Source organism: Pristis pectinata, chromosome 2, assembly GCF_009764475.1.
Source record: "Pristis pectinata isolate sPriPec2 chromosome 2, sPriPec2.1.pri, whole genome shotgun sequence".
NCBI lineage: Eukaryota > Metazoa > Chordata > Chondrichthyes > Rhinopristiformes > Pristidae > Pristis > Pristis pectinata.
This window is the reverse complement of record NC_067406.1, coordinates 116,318,526-116,332,530: the sequence shown is the minus strand read 5'-3', so window position 1 is coordinate 116,332,530 and position 14,005 is coordinate 116,318,526. Positions and strand designations below refer to the sequence as shown.

Below are 14,005 nucleotides of genomic sequence, written 5' to 3'. Positions count from 1 at the left end.
ATGGTCAGCACAGACATCATGGGCCAAAGCACCTGTTCCTGTGCTGTACTGTTCCATGTTCTATATAGATTTCTATATTGAAGTTTATAATCACATGAAGACCAATGACAATGGTAAACCATATAGATTTACCACAGAAAGAAAATGAGCAGATAAAACAGTGACAGAAGGGTTCAGTTTTGAACCCAAGGATAGCTCATGGAAATGTTATGCTACAGAAGACCATTCAGTCCATTGAGTCCAGTGAATCTAGTCAGTTCCATTCCCCTGTAAATTATTTTCCCTTAAGCCTTTTGAAAGTATCCATTGACTCTGTTTCCACCATAGTTCCAGACCATAACTGCATTGTGCAAAATACTTACTCATTTCCCTGCTCTGTATCATTTGCCATTGGCCCATGAATGATCCACTAATGTAAACAGCTTCTATTTACCCTATCTCAACCAGTTAAGTTCCAGTCAAGATCCATCAAATCTCTATTTTTTGGTCCAGGAAGAACCCCAGTTTGTCTCATCTAATCTTGCATCTGCAGACTGAACAGAGCTTCCAGTCAACTGTCACTAATTCTCTGTCCCAATCTGTTCTCTCTGTCCTCAGTGTTGAATTCAATAATTCAAGTAGCCAGCTACTTTTTCTCTCAACAGATACCTTTGCATATTTCAGTTTCAATTTCTTTTCTCTTGTATCTCCAACTGCTAATATTTAAAGTAATGGTTACTTTGACAACTTTGGTCTCCACTTCTTCAAAGACAGTCCCTCTATTGACTCCACCTCTCAGCAATTTAAAATTTGTTTCCGTTCTCACTTCTCAAGTTGTGATGAAGAGTCATCAAGCTGAAATGTGAACTCTTTCCTCATCAATGCTGCCTGACTTGCTGAGTTCTTCTGGGTTTTTTCTTTAAAAACAACACTCCAAACATGCTATGCTTAGAATTAGAGATTCTTTAATACTTGACTACCATCATTGACTACCAGAATTTTCCATATAGAATTAGGTGGATGTACAAGGCAGATGTTGATAATTGCATGATACAAGTACTGAGAATGAATAAGGGGTATATGAGTAGAATACAACACAACTCTACTCACAAATTAGGAAGCAGAAAGAAACTTGAAGGATACATCTTGCAGTTTTGCTTTATCTACTACAATGTGAAAAGCTAAGTGTAGAACTCTAAGCAATGGTTAAAGCACACACCTATGTTTCTTTCTCCATCAGCTTTCCTAGCCACAACTCCATCACTCTTATTAATAACTTTCCAAAAATGAATCATACCCTTGGCAATCTCGGTCATATTTAACCACATGACAAGTTTTGAACCACTATTTCCACCTCCCCAACATCACCCAAATCTGCTTTTGCCTCAGCTCATCAGCTACTAAAACTCTTATCCACAACTTTTCTACCTACATACTTGAATATTCCAAAACATTTCTTCGTGCCTCTTGCTCTACTTCCTATAAACTGACATCATACAAGATCTTGTTGTCAATCACATCAAGCCTCATTCATCCAGACTTAAGGACAGCTTCTACCCCACTGTGATAAGACTATTGAATGGTTCCCTTATACAATCCATGGACTATGACCTCACGATCTACCTTGTTGTGACCTTGCACCTTATTGCACTGCACTTTCTCTGTAGCTGGGACACTTTACTCTGTACTGTAATTGTTTTTACCTGTACTACATCAATGCACTCTGTACTTAACTCAATGTAACTGGACTCTGTAATGAATTGACCTGTACGATAGGTTTGCAAGACAAGTTTTTCACTGTACCTCGGTATAAGTGACAATAATAAACTAGACCCAATACCACTGCTTGCTAGCTTGCATTAGGTACTGGTTACATAAATTTCATCTTTCCTTTCAAACCCTTCTAATTTCTCAGACCTTCCTAATTTCTAAATTTCTGGCAACCTAAGATAACAGCACTCCAATTTTGCTAACCGTTCCCAATTTTGATTTTTCCATCATTAACAGCCATACCTTCAGCACTGATGGAGAAAATGAACCTTTAGTATGATAAATAGGGTGCCAATAAATAGGGCACTATTTTTTCTGGATGATATCAAACTTGAAGTGTTGTTGGAACTATACTCATGCAGCCAAGAATTTTTCAACATATTCCTGACGTGTGTTACAGGCGATGGAAAAGCTTTGGGAAGTCATAAGCCAATGTGAAACGGATGAGTCAATTAAGGTAAACTGGAAAAATGTGAGGTTAAAAAAAACAGTAGACAGATAAGGCAAACAATTCCATAATAAATTCCAGCGGTCATCTAATTGTTGCAAAGACCCCATGTTAGCTTTATGCAAGAGAATTTGTTAGGCCCATTCCTTGGCATCATTCTCATATACTTGCAATTTTTTCTTTGAAAAATGGTCTAATTCCTCTTTGAAACCTATGATTGAACCTACCTCCACTAACCTTTCATGCAATGAATTTTGCATCATAATTTCTATGAACTATTTTTTCTTCATGTCATCCATGCACCTTAAACCTGCACAGTCTGGTTCTCAACCCTCTGGTTAAATAGGAACAACTCACTGTGCACCTATTAGTTTGAACATTATCATATCAACCTTTTCTGTTCAAAAAACACAAGAAAACTAACTTCTCCATGCAACTGAGTCCCTTAAACTCAGAATCATTTCAGTAGGCAGTTTCTGCACTCTAATGTCTTCATATCATTCATAACATGCAGAGGCCAAAATTGGACCCAGTTTCCCCAGCTGCAGTCAAACCAACATTTTCGAAAGCACATTCAACAGAACATTTGCTGCTTTTGCACTGTGTAGGTCACTGAATGATAAAGAATAGGGACCAATATGCCTTTTAAACTCTTCTTTGAATCTATCCCATCACCTTCATAAAGTTCTGTACTCAACCCAGAATGCTGTGTTCCTGCATCTCCTTTAAAGTTTTACCTTCTATACTGCATCATCACTCCATATTCTTCTTACTAAAATGCATCACTCCACACATCTGCATTAAACATCAACTGTTTGCATTCTCTGTCAGTGACTTAGATGAGGGGCCAAGTATATTTTTTGCTGACAACACAAAATAAAATTCATGCTACCTTCCAGCATTTGACCTATAGCCCTGCAAGTTACAGCCCTTCAAGTATTTATCCAAACACTTTAAACGTGGTAAGAGTTCTGCCTCTATCACCTTTTCCAGGACCAGGTTCCGGACCCCTACCACCCTACATGAAAAGATTTTTCACCATCACCCCTCTAATCCTTTAAATTCAGCTGTGGAATTTAAATTCACATCAACATCTGGAACTTGGGGGGGAAAAAAAACTAGCCTTCATGATGATGACCACAAAAGCTACCAGATTACCATAAATACTCAACTGATTCACTGATGTCCCCCAGGAAATGATATCTGCCATCCTTAACTGCTCTGGCTTGTATGCAATTTCAGATCCATCCCATGTGGTTGACTCTGAAAAGGTCTAGCAAGCCACTCAGTTGTACCATTACTTCTACATTCAAACAGATAAAGAATAAAACTAAATGACCTGGGCACAGAATTCATGCACTGTGAAGTCCCAGTCAAAACTGCAAAGTGCTCCTCAAACATCTGGGGACTGGTGTCTAAATTGGGAGATCTATCCCACAGAATAATCAAGCAAGCCTAACATAGTAGTACTCACAGAATCATACCTCACACACAAGGTGCTAGACTCCTCCATAGTAATCCCAGCGGGTCTAGGAATAGGACAGAGAGGTGCTAACACATTGTTATGCAGGCAGAAGAGAGTAGCCTTTGGAGTCCTCAATAGTGACTCCAGGCACACGAATTCTCAAGGCATCAAATCAAACACAGGCAAAGGAACCTCCTCCCAATTACTCTTACATGTTGAACAACATTTGGAAGAAGCATCAACAGCAGGAAGGCTACAAAACAATCTCTGGGTAAGGGACTTCATTGTCCTTCACCCGTGTGGTTTGATGGCACCACCACTGCCCAAGTCAGTCAAGCTCTGGAAAAAAAAACTGCCAGGCTGGGTTTGTAGCAAGTAATAAACCTACCTGGCCTCATGCCCACTAATCTACCAGAGGTAGATTCTTTGGAGAACCACACAGTGCTGTGGAAACAAAGTCCAATCTGCACACTGAGAGCTCCATCGTGTTATGTACTATTGCAAATCATACTAAATGGAACAGACTCACGACTGTTCTAACAGCTCAAAACTGGCATCAGTGAAACTGGCATTGTGGACCATCTGCAGCAGCAGAAATGTACATCACCATAACCTGCAAATTCATCATATCCCTCACTCTATCATCAATATCAAGCCAAGTAACCAACCTGATTTAAAGAGGAGTGCGGAATGGCATGCAAGAAGCAGCAACAGGTATAACTAAAAATGATGAGGTACTAGATCAGTGAGGCTGCGCCACAGACTATGTGAATGCTAACAGCAAAAACAACATGCAATAGACAGAGCTAAGTCATTACACAATGAAAGGATCAGATAAGAACTCTGTAGTCCTATCACATCTACTTGTGAATGGCAATGAACAGTTCAACAGCTAAACAGGAAGAGATGGTGGCTTCAAGAACATCCCAATGCTCAGCAATAGCAGGGCTCAGCATGCAAGTGTTAAAGACTTGAGCAACATATTCACGTTCAACAAGAACTCCTGTTTTGATGATCCATCACAACTTCCTGATACTTAATTATGCAAATCAATTTTGTTAGTCATTTTTCAATAATAGGTACATGCAACTAATGAATTGAACAAAACATTGTTCCCTCAAGGTACATAGGAAAGTACAGCTACAAAGGCTAATGTGATTGGGTTAAAGAGTGCAAGGTCAGAAAAAGCAGTAGGGAAACCAGAGATTTGCAGAAAACTTGATTGAACTAGGGAAGTGTACACCTTGAGACAATTATTCAGGAAGGGTCTGCATATTGAGCCTTTTGGGAAGCCATAGAGAAGCAAATGAAATAACTGCAAACCAATTATTTTGGCTACAATTCACAGCTGACCATGGAAAGACACCAAGCCCAGAGAAGAACAAATCAGGAAGATTCTGAACATCACTGGTATACTTTGAGAAGTTAGTCAACTGAACATAGCAAGAACTGAAGATGTACCCTGAAGAAGTTTAGAGGCAGAGATACTGCTATTGAGCTCAACTGTAGACATACCACTTCAGTTAAGTATGTTCTTTGTACATCTTTGAAGAACTTTATAAACTTCAATTTGAATTACTGTCTCAAGTCCATACCTTGTTCATCTCACTCAAAAAAAATCCTTCCGTGTACCTTACACTTCTCTCCCTCCTTTCATAAACAACAGTATTATGTTTACTACTTTCCAGTCTGCTTCTCCTATTCCCGAACCTTGAGTACTGTAAGAGCATCACTAAGACAGTAACATCGATTAGAAGATCAAAAAAATTGCAGATGCCAAAAAACCGAAATCTGAACCTACCAAGTGTTGCTAGTATTTTCTGTTTCTATTTCACCTTTTTTAGAACCGCCGCATGACATGCTGGCCATCAGAGTCATGGTTTTGTCTGGTTCCAGTTCCCTTAATTTCACCAGTACTTCCTCTTTTGTGATATTAATTATTTTATTTTACTACCATCTTTGTTACCCTTTCTTTTCTACTACCTTATTTACAATAAAGAGACATATATCCACAACTGAAATTACTGTCATTAGCAGTATTTCTAAATAAGATTATATCCGCTGAGAAATTTGAAACTTGTTTAAATTGTTGCCATTGTTTATCTACTAACACATCTTTTCTTAAAATGTTATCAACCTTCGGCAATTACAAAATTTGCTTTTTGCTTTAAGTTCATGACTCTAGTTATCAACTAATCTGTCTCTCTATGAAGAATTAAAAAATTATATTACATTGTGATGATCTTTCTCTTGGTCATCACTTATGAAGAGATTATTAATTAATCCAATCATATGACACAAGAACCAAGATAGCCTATTGCCTGGGTAGATCCACAAGCTATTGTTTCAGGAAACAGTTCACTGCATTTTATGACTTCACCTTCAACATGAATTTTGCCGTTTTATATCCTCGTGCCACAAGAAGATTAAAGTTCCTTCTAAATACTGTATTACCTTTATCATATTATTCCTTGATTAATTCTTGCTCCAAATGTGTTAGGGATCCTGTAAACATCTCCAACCAGTGTTTTGTTCTTTGTCATCTCTTATCTCCATCCACATTATTTCTATCTAATCTTTGGGCCAAGACCATTCCTCACCATTGCCCTCATGTCATCCCATGTTTCCTTCGAGGTTCTATTTAATTTCAACCTTTCTAAATTCAAAATTAGAAAATATCAACAGAGAGAATAGACTTTCATTAGAAAACTGTAATTACATGGAAGGCTGCCCTAAAAGATAATGTAATATGTTGCTTGAAAATGGTAATCATTTTAAAATTATAGCTATGGAATCAGTTTGCAGCAATGATAATTTGGTTGCTTTTTTCTTACAGTTTATGGTATCCTAATACATTAGTGCCATTTCACTCAGGATTTTATTAACATTGTCTGCCACGTCACAAAGTGGTCAGTTCACCAATATATCACCTTTTCAAAGAGGAAAACCTCAGCTGATAAGCGTATATAAACAATAAAACAAAGAAACTTAAATTTCACCTGGATACAAACCACATGAGAAGTCCTACCATTCCCATTACCTACCTCTATTCTACATTCTTAGTATTTGAAACCAAACAAAAACAACACTGAAGGAACCAGTCTGGCTCACATTGACTGATCAATGGTCGTGATTAAAGGTCAATGTAAAACATTATCTCTTGCAAAAGATCAAACTGCTGGAGGAACTCAGTGGGTCAAGCAGCATCTATGGAGGCCAGGGGATGGGCAACATTTCGGGTCAAGAGCCTGCATCAGGGCAGAATGCAGAGGGAAGATGGCCAGCATATAGAAGTGAGAAGGAGGGATTAGGTGGAAGGACACATGGCTATTGTATCAAGTCTTGGCAAGAATGTTGTCAAAACAACAGAGTAAGACAGTGAGAGTAGGACTCACAGAACTCCCAAAGAGGAGGAGAAATTCTTCAAAGTGGGCATACCTTCAAGATAATTCACAGTGGGCTAGTAAAATGGAGACGCAAGAGACCGCAGATGCGAGAATCCAGAGCAAAAAAAACAAGCTGCTGGAGGAACACAGCAGGTCAAGCAGATTCTATAGAGGCAAAGGGATGGTCACTGTTTCAGCACCCAATGATGGTGAGAATGTACATCCAGCAGGCCGTTTTGTCCTAAACCTTGTCACACCTAGATTGTTTTTGAATCTACACTCATTGAGACAAGTGAAAAGTATTCCATCAGATTCCTGAATCTTACCCTGTTGACGGTAGAAAAGCCTTGGGAAATAATATTTTTATTCCAATGGCAGTGAGAAAAGTCCAGATGTAATGCTACTATGATAACAAAGGGAGTTAGTCTCATCACTGGACACCATACTTTTAGATGAACTGGAAAGAGCTCTGACAATTTTCAACACTGGTCATACACATGACTTTGAAAATAACTAAATATAGTGTCCCTGAGTGGTCATGAGCTTGGAAGTAAAGCCTTTACTTAAAACTTACTAGTTATATCACTACACCAAGCTGTATAAAAACTGCTCTGTGCCAGTTTTATACTCCACACGGGCATCTGCTCAACCTACATCACCTGATCCCTTTGGTATATCTTTCTCTTCACTTCATCCTCAGGGACCTAGTTAGCATCCTCTCAAAGGTATCAGTGTAATTTGCCTCAGCCACTCCCTGCAGTAGCAAGTTCCAAGCTACAACTACTTTCCACAATTCATTAGTTTATGGAATGTGGATGTTGCTGGGCATTGACAATGCCAGCATTTATTATCCATACCTAATTGCCCCTTAAAAGGCACTTGGACAGGTACATGGATAGGAAAGGTTGAGAGGGATATGGGCCAAACACATGCAAATGGGACTAACTTAGCTGGGAATCTTGGCTGGCATGGACCAGTTGCGCCAAAGGGCCTGTTTCTGTGCTGTATGACTCTATGACTAAGGCAACAGTAACTCCCTTTGTTATAGTAGCATTACATCTGGATTTTTCTCACTGCCACTGGAATAAAAATATTATTTGGCAAGTATGAAGATACTTAAATCCTCAGATATTTTTATCTTTAAAGCAAGGGCTGGATGTCTGAAGTTCCGATTTGGCTTTGTGCATCCAGTAACACGTATTGAACAATTTTTTGTTTCAGCACTTAACTACATTGTATGAGATTCAGTCTTGGTGTGAGGTATTTTCTGTATTGACTGTGCTGAGAAACATGTAAACGCATGTTTTATTTTGGCATGCATTGTTTGGCTCTCTCACAGGATGGAGTACACACGGTCATGATTCATTTGCAGGTGCAGTCCTGTTGTTAAATGCTTAAAGTTGCCTCTGACCCCATCCCTCCTTGATCTATAAAGGTTTGTAAAAGAAACCTCATTATAGAAAGGATGTGGAGGCATTGAAAAGGGAGCAGAGGAGATTTACCAAGATGCTGCCTGGATTGGAGAGTATGGATTATGGGGAGAGATTAAAGGAGCTAGGGCTGTTCTCATTGGAGAGGAGGAGGATGAGGGGAGACATGATAGAGGTATACAAGATATTGAGAGGAATAGATAGAGTGGACAGCCAGCACCTCTTTTCCAGGGCACCAATGCTCAAAATAAGAGGACATGGCTTTAAGGTATTGGGTGGGAAGTTCAAGGGTGATGTCAGAGGGAGGTTTTTCACCCAGAGAGTGGTCGGTGCATGGAATGCGCTGCCTGGGGTGCTGGTGGAGGCTGATACATTGGACAAGTTCAAGAGATTGTTAGATAAGCATATGGAGGAATTTAAGTTAGAGGGATATGTGGGAGGAAGGGGTTAGATAGTCATAGGTGTGGTTTGAAGGGCGGCACAACATGGTGGGCCGAAGGGCCTGTATTGTGCCATATTGTTCTATGGTTCTATGGGAAGGCAGGGGAGTGTGGCAGACAAAGATTTTAGGAGAAAAGTCGCTGATTGCATGATGCACAGCCACCTGGTTCACTTAAGTTTCTGGTCCTAAATTCTTTGCTATGTCTGGTGTATTTTTGGATATCATATGGAGTGAATTTAATTGTCTGAAGTCAGACTTCCAGAATGGCAATAAGCTCAGGAAAAGACAAAGGTCAACCATTTGGAATTTTTCATTAAAAATGGCTATAAATACCTGAGCCCTTTGGCACACATGGACCAACCTCCATATTTGCAGAGGGAAGGGATGGTCTTAGTCCTTCCGCAGTTATTTAACTATCCATCACCATTCACAGTTAAATGTGACAGGACTGCATATCTTTAATCTCATCTGTTGGTTGTGGGATCACTTAACTATGGCAAACACAGCTATGTTTGCTGTTCAAAATGTATGTAGTCCCGCATTATATTTCACCAGTTTGCCACTTTGTAGTTCTGCATATGTGGACAGGACATTCTTGGACAGTTGTCACATAAATGCCAATATGGTAGCTGTACTGAAAGACCTCAGCTAAAGATACAGCTAGTTCAGCACCATGGTCTTCAGCAGAACAGCTGGCAGGTTGTATGGTCCTATAGCCTTTGCTTTATTCAGTACTCTCAGCAGTTTCTTGATATCAATAAGTACATTCTATTTGCTGATGACTGGCTTCTGTGATGCCTGGAGCATCTTCCAGCTGAAGATAACTGCAGTGCCTTCACTTTGACAGACATGCTGGACTCTGCCTTCAATAAAAATGAGGAATTTTATGGTTGATCCCTGGCTTGATGGCAGTGGCAGAGCAAGTGAAATGCCTGGCCATAGGAATGTAGTGAAATATTATTACACCACTGTTGATAGTCCACAGCACCTCAAGAATATCCCATTTTGAAATGTCTAATTCATTCTTCATCTATCCCACTTAGAAAAATGAAACTGCAACACAACACATGTAATAATGGGTCTTTGTCCCTAGAGTCACTGTGCAGTGCTCACTCCTACCAAAACTGTCATGGCAGGTGCATCTGCAACAGGTAGATTTTCAAGATAGAGGTCAACTAGATTTAACCCTTGTGCTGGGTCAATCCCCTGTTGCAGATTCAATTTGACAGCTACAGAATTCAAAACTCAGCCAGCCTAGCCAGTGATGTTGCTAAGTCCCCAAGAGTACATTCTTATCCCTGTTACTTTCAGTGACTGGTTAAACACAAATAACTATTGATTCATCAATTGAGGGAAGACAGTAGATGGTAACCGTTCTTGCCCACGTTTGAGCTGACACCAGGAGATTTCACACTTTTCTAAATAATTTCAAATGTCACCTGTAGGCCTGACCTGATAAGAGGTTTCAACATTTTTGTGGACACGACTACAAATGTTAGTCCTAATTCCAAATATGTCACAGCTGTACTTGAACTAATGTCTCCAGATCATTTAACTGCTACGCTACCATTCCCAGGATATCTATCCATCAGCAATACCCTCCTGAAGTCTATTATCTGCAACACTGTTTACTACATTTGATCCACAAAGCTGAAGCTACAAAATTAAACTGCAGAAAGTTTCAATTAAAGCATTTACACAGTGAATACACAGTTATAAAGAAATATTACTAAATTAGAATATCTCAAAAGGAAATAAAAAAATTAAATCAAATCACTTACCATACATTAAGCAGGTTTTATCCTGGAAGGATATCCATACGGATTGCGAAAACTCTTGACAATCATCCTTCACTTAGACCATAAAACCTACACATAATAAATTTAAATGTCACCCCACAATACTCAGAATCCAAGAAAATATATTTTAGATCAGTTTCTAAATGAATGGCAATGCAGTTAAAGAAATACTTCAGAATTCTTAGTGACTGTACATTCCATAGGGAAATAAATATTCCAGGTAATTGATCCATGCCTCTTGGAGGAGTTAAAGGACAGTAGTAGATTAGAAGAGGCTTATAATATTACCATAACAGTAGTAAGCCAGAGTTTTGGTGGAGTTTTAGGAAGTACAACAACAAAAAAAATTTGATACAGAGAGATGGTAGATTATGGCAATAAATGAGCCAAAAACGTAAAAACTACCGAAAGAGTTTCAACAATTAAAGGAACAGCAAAAGCAAAAACTGCATTGCATGAGTAATTATTGTTGGGAGATAAAGAAATGGCTAAGCCATTAAACAATTAATATCAAAGAGAAGTACTAGAGAAATTACTAAAGAAATTAAGCCGACTAAAACCAGACAAAACCTCTAGAACGGATAGCCAGTACATCAGGATTCTGAAAGTGCCTGCAGAGATGATGACTGCATTAGTGATAGAATTCCAAAGTGTTTAAATTCTGGAAATGTCCTAGGAGATTAAAAGATATAAAACATGACTATTCGAGGAGAGAGATACACAGAGAGAGGTTTGCCAAGCTCTACATGTCAACAGAATGCAGGAATACATTATTATAGATGTGGTTACAGGGCACCTATAACATATGATTAGACTGAGTTAAAATGCCTTTACTTTCCCACAAGCCAAAGCTAAAATCTTCTTTGTGACAGGCCAGCACTCCAATATGACAAGGCTTCTTCAAAATAGTAGCCCTTCTACAACAAAAAAACAACTAAACTATTGTGTGAAAATTCTAAAAACTTACAAATTAACAGAGCTGCAAAACAGTTTTGCTATACTTCAAGCAATTGTCAAAAGTGATCAAATATTTCTGTACCAGCTTGCTCTGAAAGGCCTGGAGGAATGACAAATCAAACACCTGAATGCAGAACAGCAGTCTGGAAACTCTTGACACCTTGACCGAGTTCTATGAGTCAACGAATTCCAGGAGTAACAACTGTCTTATAATTTTATTAAACAGTGGTTCTTGCAAGGGAAATGAAACTTACAGAAAGACTCTAAGTCTGCAAATAATGATGCAAAAAGCACACATGCTGCTGCAGTTCTAAAGTCAATTCAGCCAATTGCCAGTTAACCTGTGTATCACATATAGCCCTTCAGCTCTTGACAAACACTGAAAGCTTGTATTTTTCATCCACAACCTTTATTTGTCAGACAGATTAGCCAATGAGCAACATAATTACTGCCTCCCACACAAACCAGTTTGCTAAGTGAAAGCTTCACACTGTTCATTTTGAGACATTCAGAGGTCATTTCACTTGTGAATGGATGTGGAACAGGTATAGTAGGTCTGATGCTCAAATAACTGTTGACGGTAGGTGGTAAGCAAATAATTGCAAAATCCCATTTAGGGCTGACAGAGAACAGTACAAATTCAATTTTAATTTGTATTTTTTCAAATTGGTTTGTGTATTCAGAAACTGTGTTTTAATAACAAATCCAGTGTGTACACTAGTTATTTTTAAAATCAATGATAAGGATTGTAAATTATGGTGTCAAATACAGAAACACTATCTATACTTCACTGTATTTTAAATAAGGAAACCATTATTAGCTCATTGTTGTTTAATAGAAGCCTGAACAGAAACTAGACTGTGATTACATGTGCATGACCAGAAAATTAGTATTCAGTAGTACAAATGTAAAGTGAAATACTGCAGATGTTGAAAATCAAATAGGGATGGACAAAACAAAAATAAGGGAAATACTCAGTAGGGTGCGCAGCTGTCGTGGAGATACAAAACGATTTGAATCATGACCTTACTCCTAAAAGATAATCACACTGAAACATCAGCTATGATTAAATACATTTTACATTTGTGGCCCCCAGAGTTTATTCTGATTATCAATCTTGTTTTCCCTGGAATAAAATTAAATGTGCCCCACTGGTCTTATTATGAAGCGAAAGGCCTCAGTCTTCCAATGACAGGAAGCATAATATCTGCCCAGACATGCAGTAGACAGTAAATATTTCTTCAATGTTTACTCCTGAAAAGCTGGCCATACTCCACCATCCCAGGCCTACTTCATCCCAACTGGAAAGGGAGATGCGTTGTCAAACGGATTTGCCCGTTCCCCCACTGGCCTCAACGTTACTTTCTCCGTGCGACACGGAACAACTGCCCGTCAGCACTTCAGCAGAACACGCCAGGGCCCCGACCGCCCTCCGCACGGCGCCCCTCTACCTGGCCCATCCTTTCCTTGTCGCTCACCCTTGGTCCACGGTGACACGGCGCCACCTCTCCCTCATCCATTGCCAGCCCGGCGCTTCCTACAATTCGCCCGACGCCAGCTCTCGCGAGAGGCGCTGCCTACCTGGCAGCCACGCGCCTGCGCGAGCGGCTGTCGTGCTCGGCTGCCGAGCGGCGTCGCGTCGTGAGGTGAGCGCTGTCCGTTTGAACTTTTTTTTTAAAAAACACGTCTGTTCCATAAAATCTGCTATAAGTATGAATCTATATTTCAATTAAAACTAATAGTCCCCCTCCAAAAAAAGTTGGAAACTTCAGCTGGCGTGGAGGAGAAAAATAAGAGTTCCCGTTTGAAGTGGATGCAAGTGGGAGGTGAACCACTTCAGGCACCAACTCTTCGTGGGTATCTCTGACTGCTGATGTTTTTATTTTAGATTTTCAGCAACCATAGAATTTTGGCGTTGACTGAAATTTTTAGTGAGTAAATAATTCTTGAATTCCCAAAGGTTTACTACATAGTGTTTATCCCGCTGTTCTGAAAAAGCATTCTATTTGCTCTCAATCCTTATTCACGGTCATATTCACAACATTTTTGAAATATCGTCTTATTAAAACGTACTCCAATTTTAATGCTTACTAGATTACTTCCCAAACTTATGACATCCATCATCCAGAAGGTTAAGAATAAAAGTCTAAGAAAGCCACTAACTGCAGAGTTTCCTCCAAGTCGCACAAAAACTTGAATTGCTCCTTCATTCTCATTGGTTCAAACTCCTGGTTTCCCCATGCTCCTGATGTATGAGACCTGACGTGGCTTCATGCAGACAGTTGAATTAAGAAACCAGGTCACCTCCAACTTCTCAAGGGCAAATATG

At 39.4% G+C, this 14,005-nt stretch overlaps 1 protein-coding gene across 5 annotated transcripts in view; it reads right to left on the bottom strand.

The window, feature by feature from the left end:
- The window catches only part of kiaa1109 (KIAA1109 ortholog), a 285,307-nt gene extending 272,048 nt beyond the window's left edge, over positions 1–13,259 (bottom strand). For 4 of the 5 annotated variants that reach the window (XM_052035112.1, XM_052035104.1, XM_052035120.1 and 1 more), the window contains exons 1-2: positions 13,155–13,225; positions 10,702–10,788 (exon numbers count right to left, since the gene is read on the bottom strand). In XM_052035112.1, coding sequence (XP_051891072.1) covers positions 10,702–10,704 — 3 coding nt within the window. In that variant the 5' untranslated portion in view covers positions 10,705–10,788; positions 13,155–13,225. Of the gene's footprint in view, positions 1–10,701; positions 10,789–13,154 lie in introns of all 5 variants that reach the window. The other variant, XM_052035089.1, reaches the window with a different exon arrangement.
- Between the last annotated feature and the right edge of the window lie 746 nt (positions 13,260–14,005).